A 17,727-nucleotide genomic window follows, 5' to 3' on the forward strand; every position below is an offset into this window, starting at 1 on the left:
AGGCTATATGTCTCTCCTATATGTGGGAGAGTAGATCTGGCAGGTAGAGGGACCAGCTTAGACACTTGAAGGACAATGACCGTATGTGCCTCATGATGAAGTCCTTTTCAATCTTCCTTCCATCCCAAAGACACAATAAATAGCAACCCCAACAAGTGAGCAATATATTATTTTCTACTAAGGAAACAAATTCTCCTTCGGGGTGATGCCTGCCTCAAGTACATTTGACGAAGATCGCAAAGTACGTCTAGTCATCCCAATTGCACTCTGCATCCCTGACAATTGTGTCAGCGTGGCGAATTTCACCCCTCTGGCAAACTACACCCTTCTTATCCAGGATGTTCATATTTTGTTACAGTGGATTTGCAAAGACGGTTTCGAAATCTACACATTTATTCAGTAAATTTCCTCTCCCACCCAAGTCATTCTCTGAACAATCATCAGCCTCAGCATTTGCCAGGAACAGCCATTTTTGCTCTCAGGCGAGGTTTCAACCAGCAATCTAGCTCCCAGATTTCCAATAAGGAGTTAATACTCAGAGGAAATCGTTTACTGGTTCAGCCTAAAAGAATGAATACCTGTGTTCTCCATGGCTTTTGCCTTAATTGTCTAACAGATTACCCTCGTCCGGTGCCATTTAAAGGGAGGTAGAAGCAGGCAAGACCAGTGTCCTATGCTTTGCTGTGAGCAAAGTATAAAACTTCCCTCAAATTCTGAAGAATGGACAAGGGGAAGTCAGTCTAGGATTATACCCTGGAAAAGGACAATCCAAATGTAGGTAATTCACAAATAGATAAGAGGAAGTCAAATGCACTTCAAACCCTGACCCCTCTGCTTGCTCTGATGGCCTCTGGATTAGATATGAGAAAAGATGCTAAGCTCTGGGAAAGGGTTGGCTAACTTAACAATGCAAAATATTCGTGCCACTAATCAGTTTCCAGTCCCATGACCTCCCTGTAGCATCTGACACTGCCGACACTCCCTCCCTGTAGCATCTGACACTGCCGACACTCCCTCCTTGAAACACTTTCCTTCCCGGTTCCTGGAATGGCAGCCCTTTCTGCTTGTTATCTAATGTCCCTAATCCAGCTTTCAGTGGGATCCTCTTTTCACCCATCCCTTCAATGGCCTGACTCCCTGGGTTTCATTCTGAGTTTTGTAGTATTACTCACATTGTACTATAGCTTCAAATATCTCTTTGGATCCGTTTCCACCAAAACTGTGTCTCCATTCTCCTGAACTCCAAATCTGTATCTAACTACATGCTGTACATTTTCATCTGACTCTGCCAATAAACACCTCAAACATTTTATGTCTCCAACCCAATACACTATAAAAACCCACTACTCCCCTGTATTTCTCATGCTGGTTTGCAATGCCAGGGCAAATGGGCCAGAAAGTCCAGAGTCAGATCATCTGGCTTGGCCCTCTCCTTGAACTCCACACCTATATTCCATTAGTTCTGGCCATCCCCTCATCTGTAAACCCTTATCTTTTTCCTCTCCTCTTCTGCAGCACCACCGTGACTATCTTAGTTCAAGAGCTCTTGCCTGGATTATTACAATAGCTTCACCACTGATCATCCATCTACACCTCTTGCTTTCTATGCCATCTTCCACAAGCTAACCTTTCATTCCCAGTACTCTATCTACAATGTGAATCTAATCATGTTAATCCCCTGCTTTAAAACTTCAGTGACTCCCCACTGCCAAAAGCAGCAGTTTCCAAGCTGCTTCCAGGAGAAAAAATTTTTTTTTCCATTTTAAGCATGAAACTCAATAGATGCTTATTTATTTATAAATGATATCCATCTACTAGTCCAAATTAAGTGTGTATAAGTTTAATTTCTTCATGAGAGAAAATAATTTTAATATTTTTATGTGATCCCAGTGGATTAGTGTGTACACCTACTGGGGCACTCATATGTGCTCTCTAAGAATGAAAGGTAGGATCTATGTCAAAATCCCCCTGCATACAGAATGATGTCAAGCTGCTGGGTCTGACATTCAAGGTGTTTCACAATCCAGCTTCAAGCCACCTCTCCAGATGCATCAGGCCCCCTCTACCACCACGGCTTCATCCACTGACTACTCTTCTCCACAAATATGCTGTTCACGTGTGGGCACAGCGTAGCAGCAAGAACCTCGGCTTGAGTGTCAGATCCCTCCCTGCCGATGTCTAGAGTGTGACCTGGAGTCACTTTCTGTACCTTTCTGATCCTCATTTTCTCTTTTATATAATGACCATAATAATACCTATGCTTCGCAGGGTTGTTGCATTAAGTGAGGTAGATCGAAAAGCCATGCAGGACCAAGCACAGAGGAGAGGCTTAATAAATGATACCAAAGGCCGGGCGCGGTGGCTCAAGCCTGTAATCCCAGCACTTTGGGAGGCTGAGGTGGGTGGATCACGAGGTCAAGAGATCGAGACCATCCTGGTCAACATGGTGAAACCCCGTCTCTACTAAAAACTACAAAAAATTAGCTGGGCACGGTGGCGCGTGCCTGTAATCCCAGCTACTCAGGAGGCTGAGGCAGGAAAATTGCCTGAACCCAGGAGGCGGAGGTTGCAGTGAGCCGAGATCACGCCATTGCACTCCAGCCTGGGTAACAAGAGCGAAACTCCGTCTCAAAAAAATAAAAAAATAAAAAAATAAAAATAAATGATACCAAAGAGTAACAGGAGTCATTGGAAGTTATATTTCATAGGTTGTATTTAGAATTTTGGGGTCTCTTTTCTCCCATGGGCTGGCTCTTAATTTTTATTATTATTATTATTTTTTGAGACAGGGTCTCACTCTGTTGTTCAGGCTGGAGTGAAGCGGTGTGATCTCAGCTCACTGCAACCTCCACCTCCTGGGTTCAAGCGATTGTCCTACCTCAGCCTCCCCAGCAGCCACTGTGCCTAGCTAGGCTGGCTTCTTAAATACCTTTCAATGTCTAGTTTGAAACATCACCTCCTCTGAGAAGAATTACTGATCTTCCCAAGGTAGAGTTTGTCACTCAAATCTGTCTGCACCCCAAGAACCATTTCCAGGCCTCCACTGTGATATTGCATCACTGATCATTGCTGATCCCAGGGATCTGTGATTTGATTGCTGGGATATAGGTTTATCTTGCCCATGACATTGCCAATACTTGAGAAAGCCTGGCTTACCAATTTCAGAGTCCCCAGAACCTAACAAAGTGCCTAGCACATAATAGGTGCCCAATAAATGTTTACTAATATTTCCATAGGCAAAGGGAAAAGAGAACTATTTAAAAGCTCATGCATATGCACAATTTCATGTTATAGTCAGGCAACTTAACATTTGACAAACCACTTTCACGTATTTTCATGAGAAAGGCTGTTTAGCTTTCTCTGAGTACTGCAGCAACTCATAAAATAAATAATAAATTAAAGAGAAGTCACTGTTTGATGATATCCTTTTGGTGACAGCTTTCTCTTTCATCTTGATCTGACGCCAAGTTAATGCTATCATAAAACAGTTCCATTAACTGCAATTGTTCAGTTTACTAAGCCATTACTGTCATCAAAAAGTGAAATTATATTCAAAACCGAAAACAGAGGCTTACATAGAAATAAATGGCATTAACATGCAAACAAATTACATGCAGAAGAAACAGGAATCGCAATGTCACAGATATTTCAGCTCACGCTCAGCATAAACAAATGATTACATTTTAATGTTTGTTCATACATAAACAATAAAAACAAATCACACTGGCAAGTACCTTTGAGTTAAATTCATATTTGTTTCAAAAGGCAGAGGCTTATGTGCGCCCTCCACTGCAGGCTACATTGACTAGCCTTGAACTTGATTCAGACAATCTTGCTAACTTATTCACAACCTAGAGGGTGAACTAGTATCTAGTATTTACATAGGAAGAAACTGAGCTGCTGGGAGGGGATAAGGTGGAGGTTGATCATTAGGGTGGCACAGAATAAAGAAGGATGCAAATAAGGGGGGGAAAGGCAATAGAAAGTACCAGAGAGCGGGTGTCGGGGTTCTGATCATTGATGCTAAAGGCAATTAGAGAAAGGGCAGTCATGTTTGGTCCTGGGTGAGGTGAGCTAGACTGGAGGTGTCACTGCAGCTGTGAACCATGCTCCTAAGATGCCCTTGTTAATGAAGTGGCAGCTGCATGCAGGCCCGTGGCACTGTGCACACCATGGCAGGCTTTCTCGGCTCTCACGGATAGGGAGCAGGATGAAGCTTCCAGGTACCGAAGCTCCCATCAGGACACAGAGCGCAATTTTTCTCTCCCCAATCAGTGACTTGTTTCCAAGGAGTGTGAGCTCACCTGGCCTGCCTTATGTCAATTTTTCTCTATTCATTCCCTGCGGATGAAGAGAAACTCACAGTTGCCTGGATGGCTTAACCATAACAGCAAGGATGCCTTTCCTGACCACTCCTGCTCCAGCTCATCTTTTTTTTTTTTTTTTCCTGAATTCCTACTACACTTAGGGATGGTACCATGCATCCTAGCACTGAAACCCAAGCAGCTGTGTACCTCTCAGCAGCCCCTGATGGCACTCAGTACATCAATCCCCCCAGTCTGAGTCACCCTCTCTCAGAACAGCCCCTCAGCATGGTCAGCCAGACTTCACACTTGCATGGCTCAGAAAAATGATCAGGTTCTCACATTTGCTGAATCAGATGCGGCAGAGTGCAAAGCCTCATTCTGCTATATTTCATAGCCATGTGATTGTTGAGCTTGAATCTAAGCTTCAGTCTCCTTCTTTGTGAAACAGGGCTAGAAATGGTGTCCAATTTCATACTTAATGAGTACTTACTACGTTCCAGTTGCCTTAGCGTATCTCAGTGCACAACACAGTCAAAGGTTCGTGTCCTGATGGAGCTGAAGTTCCAGCAGGAAAAAGACAGTCAACAAAAGCATAATTATTATATAGTTGCTGTGTTTAGTTCTATGGGGAGAAAAAAAAGACCGAGAGGAGGAGGGAAATCAGCAGTGCTTACATAGGACAAGGGCTGCAATTTTAAACAGGGTAGTAAAGAAGATGTTTGAGCAAAGATATAAAAGTGGTGAGAGAGTTAACAAACAGATCTGGGAAAGGGCGCAATGGCCTTTAAGTAAGGAAGGAGCTTGAGCCACAGCAAGTCCAGTGTGGCTGGCACAGAGTGAGTGAGGAGCAGTAGCAGACAAAGTCAGAAAATGGGGTCCTCTGTAGAATTTTGGTGAGGACTGCTGGAGATAATACATGAATAACCAGGAATACTGGCTATGTCACCAGCACTGTGCTAGTAAGTACCTTATGTCCATTGGGCTCATTTATTCTGTACAACAACCCAGCATGGTAGGCACTGTTTTGTTAAAAATTTATTTATTATACTTTAAGTTCTGGGGTACATGTGCAGAACATGCAGGTCTGTTACCTAGGTATACATGTGTTGTGGTGGTTTGCTGCATCCATCACCCCATCATCTACATTAAGTATTCCGCCTAATGCTATCCCTTCCCTATCCCCCAACCTCCTGCTATCCCTACGCTAGCTCCCCACCACCTGACAGGCCCCAGTGTGTGATGCTCCCCTCCCTATGTCCATGTATTCTCATTGTTCCATACCTACTTATGAATGAGAATATGCAGTTTTTGGTTTTCTGTTCTTGCATCAGTTTACTGAGAATGATGGTTTCCAGCTTCATCCATGTCTCTGCAAAAGACATGAACTCATCCTTTTTTATGGCTTCATAGTATTCCATGGTGTATATGTGTCACATTTTCTTTAGCCAGTCTATCATTGATGGGCATTTGGGTTGGTTCCAAGCATTTGCTATTGTGAACGGTGCCACAATAAATATGTGTGCATGTGTCTTTACATTAGAATGATTTATACTCCTTTGGGTATATATCCAGTAATGGGGTTACTGGGTCAAATGGTATTTCTAGTTCTAGATCCTTGAGGAATCACCACACTGTCTTCCACAATCGTTGAACTAATCTACACTCCCACCAACAGTGTAAAAGCATTATTTCTCCACATCCTCTCCAGCATCTGTTGTCTCCTGATTTTGTAATGATCGCCATTCTAACAGGCATGAGATGGTCTCTCAATGTGATTTTGATTTGCATTTCTCTAATGACCAGTGATGATAAGCTTTTTTTCATGTTTGTTGGCTGCATAAATGTCTTCTTTTGGAATGTTTCTGTCCTTATCCTTCACCCACTTTTTGATGGGGTTGTTTGTTGTTTTCTTGTAAATTTGTTTTAGTTCTTTGTAGATTCTGGATAATATCCTTTCCCAGATGGGTAGATTACAAAAATTTTTTCTCATTCGGTTGGTTGCCAGTATGACTGTGTTACATATGAGAAGACTAAGCTTTGGGAAGATTAAATAATTTGCCCAAGGTTGTAAATGCTAGTAAATATAATGGCAAGATTCAAACTCAGAATTCACACCCAAGCAGCCTTGGCCCTAGAAGACTGTGCCTTTAACCTCTGAGCTGGCAGTTTCTCATAAGCAAATGAGCTGGAACTGGGGCTGGTAAAGGAGGAGTTTCTGGAAGGCAGGAGATCAGGGTTAAATGGAGAAGTGGGAAGAAGCAAGACCCAAACAAGCAGGTCTGTAATAAGAGCAGAAGGCAGGATGCAAAGAAAAACGAGGCATAGCAAGCAAGGGCCAGAGACCTGGGCACAACGGCTGCTCTGGCCAGAAGGGCCTGACCACATTCACAGAAGGAAATGAGAGCAACAAACAGAATCAGGACCACCCAGTTGGAGCTGGCAGCAGACCAAGGTAAATTTCTGGGGCCAGGAGAGTCCCACACTGTGGTCCTCAAAAAGCACAGACACCTGGTAAAAGTTATCCCTGCCTCCAGAGAAATAAACAGTAAGACATGCTTAGGATAGTATGAACAGTAAGTCAAATTTTAAGCTTGAATCAAGACACCGTAATTTCTTAATAAATCTGAGTTTTTGAAAAAAGCACCCTTGCTGTTTCTCCTGGGTGAAAACATGATATCAAGTACCAGACATTGCATAGAGCACTTTGTACCAATAATCTCATTTCATCATCAAAACACGATGAACTGGTTTATCCGCATTTATAGATGAGGATACTGAGGCTCAGAGAGGCTGATTCAATCACTAAGCCAGGGACTTACAGGGGCAGAGATACCATTCCACCCAATGTCTGTCCTGCATGAGCATGTACTCATAACTATTACTCCACACTGCCTCCTGCACTCTAATCTGGGGCAGCATGAGGATTTTTGAGAAGCAGAGGCAAGTGGGAACAACTCTCATTGGAGCACCGAGTTCTGATTCCTCTCCCTTTTAGAGAGTTATCTTAACTCTGCAGTCTCATTCTCTAAGCCTGCCAGCAGGAAGGGGAGCTGCTCAGTGTCCATCGCATAGAACAGGGAAGCACGGTCTGCTCCAAACTCTGTAATTCCACAAGCTCAGAAACCTTGGAGCTCCGTACAGCTGCTTGTCTGAGCTTCAGGATTAAAGGCACTGCGAGGGGCTTTGTAAAGAAGCTGAATCCTAGATTATCACTTCAACCCTTTCTGAATGTTTCTCATGATGCTCTATACCTCCCAGGAGCTCAGCCATTCTACAAAAGTATACTGGATATTGGACATATTTATGGCCAGCCAGCATCTTTCGGATACACTTACTATAATTTAGGAATTATTGATCAGCCTGCTTCCCTGTGGCAGAAGCTAGAACATGCTCTGCCACCTTCCTTTGCAGCTACAGCACCAGCACATATACACCATAGAATACTATGCAGCCCCAAAAAAAGGATCAGCCCAATCAGACACTTGATCCAGACTTTGACTCAGGAGCTAGTGACACAAGAAGTGGGAGACAGGGAACTCAGTTTCTTTTTTCCTTGGCTATAGATAGAAATGAATCCTCCTCAAAAATATAATAAAATAAAAATTCCACTGCTTTTCAACAATGACTCTTCTTCCCTTACCCAACTACACTTTGCATACTGACACAGGAAAATCCTTAGCCATTGCAAATGTTGCTGTGCAGTACGTGCAAAAAATAATGGCGAGAGAACAAATAATGGGAGCTAGATCCGTTGCAGTTATGCAAGAGGGGAAAGAGAATAAAGGATTAACAGGAAACAGACATACAATGCGAGATACAATTAGTCCCAAATCAATAATTATATTGTGATTTCCCAACAGCTGGGTTAGAAATCTCAAAGCATTGAAACTTCTGTTTTCTAGTTTCCCACAAAAGATGCCCCCTCACATGGAGAAATACTCCAATTGCTTTCCAATGCCCTAGAGGCTCCTCTGGGGATAAGATCCTTGCTAAAGATTCTAAAAAGAACAAGACACAAAACGTACCTTCTCCTAGCATGAGGTCCTAGACCTTCTTTTTAGGTCAGCCTAGATTTCTGTTCATGAGGAAAGATTCAAGATTAGGCTTGGGTTGCTTTAGAGACATCTCTCTTGATCAAATGTGAGTGATGTGCTGCTATATGCTATTCTAGGCATACAGCAAGGAATAACAGATCACCCTGCTCCTTCATAAGCCAAAAGTCACTTAGCATTTAGCATTATAGCAGCACCGAATTTACACCAGTTAAAGAGTCAGGGGTTCTGCCAGATGACATATCTTGAGGCAGAGAACAACAAAACCAATGCACAAATGTATTTTGTCCAAGTAGGTGGCAGAGACAAAAACTACAGATGTAAGACATAAGAGAGTTATCCTGGCTGGGCATGGTGGCTCATGCCTGCAATACCAGCACTTTGGGAGGCCGAGGCAGGCAGGTCACAAGGTCAGAGATCAACACCATCCTGGCCAACATAGTGAAACCCTGTCTCTACTAAAAATACAAAAATTACCTGGGATGGTGGTGCACACCTGTAATCCCAGCTACTCAGGAAGCTGAGGCAGGAGCATCACTTGAACCTGAGAGGTGGAGGTTGCAGTGAGCCAAGATCACACCACTGCACTCCAGCCTGGCAAAAGAGTGAGACTCCGTCTCAAAAAAAAAAAAAAAAAAAAAAAAAGTTATCCTAACAGAAGCTCTGCAGTAGGAAGGGGAGCTGCTCACTATACATCTCATGGAACAGGGAAGCATGGTCTGCTCTAAACTCTGTATAATTCCACAAGCTCAGAAACCTTGGGGATCAGCATAGATGGTTGTCTGAGCTTCAGGCACTGCAAGGGGCTTTGTAAAGAAGCTCAATCCTTGAAAATGGAAGAAAAAAGGAAGGAAGGGAGGGAGGGAGGGAGGGATGGAGAGAGGGAGGGAAAGAAAGGAGGGAGGGAGAGAGGGAGGGAAGGAGAGAAGGAAGGGAGGCAGGGAAGGAAGGGAGGGAGGGAAGGAAGCAGGATGAAAGAAAAGAAAAGGAAAGAAATACAGGAGAGAGAGGAAGCAATAAAATAAATACAACAAAAGGAAGAACTGAAGAAAAGTTCTGATAAGGAGAAAAGACATACTCTTCTTATTGATAAAACATTCTCACTTGGAAAATGAGATAAGATACCCTTGTCTTTTACCCTGTAACTACAATGTCTCAATTCTTGAACTCCTCCAAGAAAATCACTCTTAGACCCCCTGGAGTCTCCTATTGGTTTTCCCAAATCACTGACAAGAATCTCTCAAACCTGGAAGAATATCCAACTAAGATTTGACTAAATGACATGCCAGAGGGATTTGAAACAGACACTTCACTTTCAGAATCATCTAAGTACATTTGTTCTGTGGCATGGTTCAAGACACTCACATCTTTCTATTCATCACCTGAAATCTCAAAGACTGTTTTAAGAGAATCCCAAATGATTGCCTGTTCCAGATGCATTGTCAAGTATAAAGGCTTTAGCAGCCCATTCATTTCACTGTCATGATCACAATCACAATGATGGATTTTTTTTTTTTTTTTTTTGAGTCAGAGTCTTGCTTTGTTGCCCAGGATACTTCAAGTTTCTTTTGAGAAGTCATCTCTTCAACATATCAAGTCCACACTGTAAGTGGCCAACCTGGCCTTGGCTCCAGGAATGCACACATGACCACAACTACACAAGACCCAAGACAGTTCTGGCATAGGATCTTGCTAGGACAACAAGGAATGAAGGGTTGCTTCCACCAGTAGAAAGTAAACTTGAAGATTCTAGTGGCCTCTGAATTGAAAAGCGTGCCTCATAAGGCAATCAACAGAAGGAAAGCAGAGTCCAGATCTAGACAGATAGAAACTATCCCAATAACACTGAGTATCGGAACTCGGCCATGCCTGAGGCCAACTACCCCCTTGATTTTTCGATGATGAGAAATAAAGCCTCATTTCTCCCTAAGTCAGTTTCAGTTGAGTGTTCTTTGTTGGCACTGATAAGAATCCAGACAATACTCTCCATGCATGTTTTTCTTATTTTCCATCACACACAACCAGCCTGATCACACACAAACAATCCTCCACCTAGCTTTGCCTTATGGCCAGGATGAACATGAATTGCTCTTTTGCAGATTGCATTTGAATGCTTCCGTCTCCAAAGCCCTTCAAAAAGGCAGCTGACCTCATGATACTGACCATCAAAATCTTCTAAGATACTCTAATGCATCAGCTCACTTTTTGGGTACGCAGATCTCAACGACAGACAGGTCCACTGCAAATACCAGCTCATCGGCCATGCACAACCTACAAGCCGTCAAACTCCCTGAGTTGTGCCCTTCCTGCTCCCAGCCCCTCTAACATTGAATATAGATTCCTGGAAGATGTTCACCATACTTCAAATCAAATGAAGAATGTTAGATGAAACACAAAAGAGCCTCAAATCACATTTACTGGATAAAACATAACTCTGCAACATGTTAAGATTTCTTTAATTTTCCCAAATGAACTTAGAAGGTACGATTATTACATATTCATAACTCTCTCGGTTGGATTCTTGAACTGTTTTTGATCGACAGCTGGTTATAATTTTTTAAAAGAGTTTCTCCTACAGTAAAAATACTGTTGTATCCCAGAGGAATTGCAGAGCTAATCAATCACTCTTACATAACAAGTACTTACTGTGAAAATAATGTCCTTGACCGAACAATGAACTTGAACACATATTCCAAAGCCTTCAAGGTTCTTAGGATTGGCTCACATTGCTCCCCTCTGCTGGAGGTATCCAAGTAAGTCTTCAGTACTGTCATCAATTTCCTGAAAAGGAATAATATTTTCAAAATACATCTCTTTCATCATGGTAATTAATTTGCTGAGTAAATTATAAGGCATTCAATCAAAGGTTAAAGGTGGTAGTAGAGCCAAGCTCACTCATTGTAAGCATAAAAATAACTGCATAAAAATTATATTTATTTCAGAGAATGAATAAGTATTTCCTTCTCATAAAAAGCCAGCGAAGAAACAAATAGGGAGTAAAAAAAAATTCTTGACTAGGAAAACTAGTCACAATCAAGCTACAAGTGGGAATAATGGTGGCAATAATGTCTTCGTTTTCAGCCTTTTCTTTCTATAAAATATGTTCTCATAATATCACAGAACTCTAAGTTTACTTAGGAACTTTCTATGTTTCTTCTTTACCATAGGGCAGACTTCAAATTACTTGGCCTGCCTTTCAAGGCCCCTTCCTACACCCAAGCCAGACTGAGCTACTTGGCATGAGTATATGTGCACTTTCTTCTCTGTAGCTTTTTTTGTGGGGGAAAGACGAGTCTCACTCTGCCACCTAGGCTGGAGTGCAGTCATGTAACCTCTGCTCACTGCAATCTCCACCTCTGAGTTCAAGTGATTCTCCTGCTTTTCTATAGCTAGGATTACAGGTGCCCACCACCATGCCTGACTAATTTTTGTATTTTTAGTAGAGACTGGGTTTCACCATGTTGGCCAGGCTGGTCTCCAGCTGCTGATCTCAGGTGATCTGCCCACCTTAACCTCCCAAAGTGCGGGGATTACAAGTATGAGCCACTGCACCTGTTCTTCTCTGTAGCCTTTGAGTCCTGGTGTCTACTCAAGAACTGAGAGCTCACTACCTGAATGGATGAATGAGCACTTCCAGGTACCACTGCCACCGTAAGGTATTCATCCAAACCTATGGGTATTCCACATTTTTACTGATATCCAGATAACCCAAGCATAGGTTGGATTTTGTCACAGAATGGAGAGCTCACACAGATTAGTGACAAAAGAAAATTATTCAAGTTCCTGTGCCCTAGGCATCCTGGCAGGGCAAGAAGGTGGTAGACAAGAAGTCCCCATGTGCACAATTACTTACTTGTAAGCCAAGGTTGCACTGAAATGCTGTTGGATGTAAGCCTCCAGAACGGTGTTGAAATGTTGAAATTTCCGGTCTGCAATGAGTCCTATTATGTAGATCTGAGGAAGATGAAAGACAGCAGTATTTTCAGGGCAAAACCAGGCCAGGAAGCCATCTTTACCTGGCATAATTCAACCTCTATCAAAATTATTTGCTCAGAAATTAGGTTACTAATACATAGTGAGTCCTTTTTATTAAGGTAGCATCTTCCCAAAAAAGTGTTTCATGAAGTATGCTGCAGGGTGTTATAAGATGAAAAGGATTTAATGGCCAAATAAGTTTGAGAAATGCCAAGTTATCATCATTAGACTGCCTTCCTTGTTGCAAAACTTTTCAGAATCTTTAATATACTTACGTACATTGTGAATCTCTAAAGGGTCATGCAACATTCAGCACTTCCCTAAATTAGTTAATCAAAGAACGTTTTTGTCATGAAACATCTTTTTTGAGAGCTAGCATTCTAGGGTACTCTCTGGGGAAACACTTGATTAAGCCACAGGTGTCTCTCAATAACCTCTTTAAAAATTCAAATATCCATGACACAAGGGGTTAACACATGAAAACTTTGTTGGGCACTGATTCCCTAATGCAGATGTTTATTTTGCATTATGTTTATTTTGACATAACTCTGAGAGAATCTGAGTCAAGATAGGGAGGAGAAAAAAGACCATAAAAGAGGACTAAAGGAAGATCTCAATGGTAGAGCATCATGAAAGGTTCTGGGTGGGTACGAGAAATGTAATGATTAGTGCGTTGGAGGAAATTGGGAGTAGAAGATGAAAGGAAAGAAGCTAGGAAACATTTTGGGTGTTTTACAACCTAGCCAGGAACTAGCTCCTAACATTCATGGAAAGCAAAAGCAATCATTCATGGAATCCAGCCTCATGTACCTTCAGTCAGTGTCAATCTGATATCAGCATTTAAAATTCCCCTTTCATCCACCATCCCTCATGCTTTCAAATGAACTGGCAAGAAACAGCAGCTCACTGTTGGTCTTATTGCCAAATATTACAACACCTCCAAAGAATTCATGAAAAAGGCCACGAGGGTCACAAGTTCTCAGTATTTTCACAGTAAGACACACCCTAGTGCCGGTTGTCACTAGATGCTTTTCCCCTCTCTCTTACCAAGGCATCAAAGACGAGGATGTCATACTCATCACTTTGAGAATGCTCCATCATGATGTTAAAGAGGGCGTCCAGAGTATCCTGGAGAAACTGGAAGAAATAACGAAGGTTGCTCTATTTCAGAAACAAGACAAAGTGCAGGTGACCCAGCAATCCCACTCCTTATTATCTATCCAAGAGAATGAGAGCACACATCCACCACATGCCATGCTCAATAGGGCTAGAGAAGTTTTACTCACAAGAGCCAGAAGTTAGAGGAACCCAACTGTCCTCCATGTATCCTCAACAGCAGAATGGATACATGGATGGTGGCATTTTCACACTGGAGAATACTAGACAGCTAGACTAAAGTGCAAACTACTTTCACAGGCAGCAAGGAGGATGATTCTCACAGGCATTATATTGAATAAAATACATCAGGCACAGAAAGTACACTCTTTACTGCTCCATTCTTATGAAATTTGAGAGCAGGCAAAAACGCATCTATGATGATGGTAATCAACAGCGATTATCCCAGGGGGATTCCCGGCTGAGAAGGGGCATGAGGAAATCTACTATAATGCTAAAAGTGCTTGTATCTTCATCTGGGTGGTGAGTACATGGTGTGTACATGCTGTATCTATTTCATCATATGTATGTGGTATTTAAATAACAAACTTTAAAAAAAAAAAAAAGAAAAAAGAATGCAAGAGGGAGACAACAAAAGTCTCATCTCTTCCATGACTTCTCCAAGTTACCGAAAGGCTGTAGACTTCATAAAAGTGGTGTCTGGGGGGGTTCCTCTGCCATTGCTGAATGAGGTAGATGGGTCAGTGGTATACATTTACAGCATCTGGAAATTCTACTACTGCTTCTCCAGGTAGAGGCAATTAAAAAAAACTTGATTTTCCTCCCTCCTAAAGGATGGGTCAATATTTCCTATAATCCCTCAAAACACAGAGTTACCATATAAAGATGTTTAATCTCAGAATTTCTAGTTGTATCATGGAAACAAGATCACCAGGACCATTGGGAAACACTTGTCCCAATTCATAAGGCTGGAGAAAACAGTTGCTTTAATTAGATATGCACTTCAGACACTTTCTATTCTCCACTACCATGTGGATGCAATAATACATCTGACATTTGCATTGTTTTCTGCTTATTTCACTTAAAATGTAAGCCCTGATGTCTTTCCCTTTCTCATCTTTAATACATAATGCTCTCCAAGAAGCAGAAACCAAGAATACTTTTTATTTCTAACAATGATGTGTGGGTAGGACTAAGAGATCATACTACTACATATATATGCACACACAGATATACATATATACATATATAATCCACATATGACAACAAAAATTAGTTACTTTATTGAATTTTGTTTTATATGCTTTGATTTAAATGTTATGTACTATGTGTAAGAGACTGTTGAGTAAGTTTTACATATTATCACCTTGAATGCTCATAATAGCCCTGAGAACTATGTCACATTTATAATATTATCACATAAAGTTGGCAAGTGGGAGAGCTGGGATTTACACCCAGGCTCATCTATTTCCAGAGACTGAACATAACTATTGTTTTCTGGCACCCAACATTCAGTGCCATTGAACCAAGTCACTCTCCTGGATTTCACAATAAAGATTCCTTAATGCAACTTGGGAGAGTGTGTCCCACCGTTGGAGGAGAAGTTTTCTCAGGTCCTTCAACACTTTGTTTCTCCCCTGAAGCCACCTACAATTGGAGAGTTCTGTCACTAGTATAAGAATACAAACAAAATGAAGCCCCACTGACCTTCACCACTTCTTCTCCATCCACAATCTTCAACTTTTCCAAATTCTCCTGTAGCAGTTGAGGCTTCATACGCCACTTCAGCAAACCCAACAAGCCCACTAAAATAGAGTCCAGACATTCAGAAGCATCATTATTGGCCTAACTGTCCATATCAGGACCTCCTTGTGCCTGCACGCACATGCACACATGCATGCGCGTGCGCGTGCACACACACACACACACACACACACACACACACACAATCCCCACAGGCACAACTCTTGATGACCCCATTACCATTCTGAGTGAGCTTGGTGGAGCACACCAGGGTGGAAATGGAGAACACATCCCGGGAGCTGACAGAAAGCCCCCCAACGCTGCTGGAGCTCCGGCTCAGGGTGGCCCCCTTGTTTTCCACATGGTGTCGGTAGGAAGGAAGGGTCAGGTATGCACTGGCATCCTCCATCTTCTTGCTGTCCCCCTGGAAACAACACTTGGTTACTGCCACAAGCCAAGGCTCCATGCCCAATGCCACACAGAGCTTACAGCAGCCAAATTAGACACTGTGAAGTGGAGAGGGCCATAAAGAGTGAAGAAAATCATCAGCAAAGCAATAGACATCAGCTGGTGAGGCAGGGTCGTTTTTCCACAAAACAGGCAAGAATTCAGATACATTAACTGAAAGGGAGTTGATTCTCAAGGTGAAAGCTCTGTGAACCTCACTAATGGCAAAATGAAAAGGGAATTTAAGATTCCCAGACAGTCCATTTTAATTAATCTTTTTTTTTTTTTGAGATCATAACACATCCTTACTAGCAAAATAAGGAATCTAGCTTAAAGAGGAATTTAATGGCAAAGGCACTAAGTAAGAATGTGCTGGGATCTGGACCTGTTTTGTCATTCACAGGTCTATGCTATCTTGAATACATTCTTTTGCCTCTTTGCGTCTCATTTTTTTTTCATGAGTAAGCTGAAGATAATCATCATGCCTACTTCTTAGAATACCTGAGCAGATAATATAGGATAATGCATATAGAATGCATAGCAGAGTGATAGGCATGTAAGTGCCTTGGCATGCTGAAATGAATGACTAGAGATAGGCATTACAGAAGGTAACATTTATCTTACTCTGCACCAGGAGCTGTACCAAGTGTTTTATATGCTTTGGTTCATTTTATTTAAGCCTCATAACAATCATTTGAAGCAGATACTGTTACTATAATTAGTCAAGGAAACTGGAACTTAATGGGAGTAAGTAAAAGAAAATTGACTGCAACTGGGCCTCTGTCCCCAAGGAGTTCACAGTCTGTCAGGCAAGAAGGGCTTTCAAGCCAAGAACTCTATGCATGATAAGTGAGAAAACAGAGGCTGTACTGAATAAAGGGAGTTTTCCGGAAGTCAGAGAGACTCAGAGAAGAGTACAAGAGTACCATGAGATGAAGCCTTGATGAGGCTGTGTTTGGCATGCATTCCATAGGCAAAAGGGCAATTTCAGCCTACAAGGTTAAGAAAGCCAAGGGCAAGGGTGTGATCCATGAGCTGGGTACTCAACCTTGCCCTACTTCATAGCCATATACTTGCCTCCAGACAGGTGCTGGTAGATGCATTCTGCTGTCATAAGAGGGCATGTGGAAAAGCAGCAGGTAAAACCAGGCAAACACTTCTACACATCTCAAAAACAGTCCGTGTGTCATAATGTACAAATAAAATTCTGCACTCCCTTTATAGTTTAGATGGCCCTTTTGTATGGGTCATCCTATTGGCTTGTCATAAATACTGCTGTCACTGCTTAAGATAAAGGAAACTGAGACTCAGGAAGACAGGTGAGATGAGTCCAGGCTTAGTCATCAGCAGGATCAGAACTGCAGATTCTAATATTTTTCCATTAGCTACAATGCAGCATCTCTCAAACGTTTATTGTAGGTCTTCTACACATGTCACAGAGGTCCTTACAGAGTCAAGAGTACATAACAGTCATAATAATAACCTATCTGTAACAACAATAACCTTTTCCACATATTGAGTCTCCCATGTACTCATCATTGCCATGTCTCATAACGCACTGTCTCATAATTCTCATATGCACTGTCTCATAATTCTCACAATTATTCACTGAGGGCACAAAGATGAGGAAACAGAGGCTCAGAGAAGTCAAGATTTTGTAAAAGGCCACAAAGCTGGTAAACCCTGATGTGTGTGATTCTGGGGTCCCTGCTGTTGACCACTAAGCAATTCTGCCATCACCCTTTGCTTCCTGCACCCCCCTCAGTGCAGAGCTCCTTCCAACTCATGATACCTTGAGGACAACCAAGTCATGGAATCCATCGTGTAGAGTAGTCCCATCTTCTTTCATCAGCTTCACATAGGACATGGCAAAGTTCTTTTCTCCTTTATCTTTAGCTGGAAATAGCATAGTGCGGTCAGGAAAGAAAACAATACATGGGCCACCCAGCTATTCCATTCTTCTTTGCTTAGGGGGAGGTGCAGAGATGCCATTTGGTATGGTACTCACATTCCAGAGATGACCGGTGTCGAAACATGAATCGCAGATGGATCCTCTGCATGTCTTCAATGGGGACAGCCACCTCAGC

General features: G+C 42.2%; 1 protein-coding gene across 3 annotated transcripts in view; it reads right to left on the minus strand.

Moving 5' to 3' along the window:
• DOCK2 (dedicator of cytokinesis 2) overlaps window positions 1-17,727 on the minus strand; it is a 445,079-nt gene that overhangs the window by 350,878 nt on the left and 76,474 nt on the right. For all 3 annotated transcript variants that reach the window (XM_017547721.2, XM_037745432.1, XM_017547720.2), the window contains 7 exons: window positions 17,649-17,721; window positions 17,433-17,536; window positions 15,434-15,617; window positions 15,158-15,255; window positions 13,382-13,471; window positions 12,213-12,313; window positions 11,006-11,140 (listed from right to left, as the gene is read on the minus strand). In XM_017547721.2, coding sequence (XP_017403210.1) covers window positions 11,006-11,140; window positions 12,213-12,313; window positions 13,382-13,471; window positions 15,158-15,255; window positions 15,434-15,617; window positions 17,433-17,536; window positions 17,649-17,721 — 785 coding nt within the window. The remainder of the gene's footprint in view (window positions 1-11,005; window positions 11,141-12,212; window positions 12,314-13,381; window positions 13,472-15,157; window positions 15,256-15,433; window positions 15,618-17,432; window positions 17,537-17,648; window positions 17,722-17,727) is intronic.

This window comes from Cebus imitator, unplaced genomic scaffold, assembly GCF_001604975.1.
Source record: "Cebus imitator isolate Cc_AM_T3 unplaced genomic scaffold, Cebus_imitator-1.0 Scaffold200, whole genome shotgun sequence".
NCBI classification, from domain to species: domain Eukaryota; kingdom Metazoa; phylum Chordata; class Mammalia; order Primates; family Cebidae; genus Cebus; species Cebus imitator.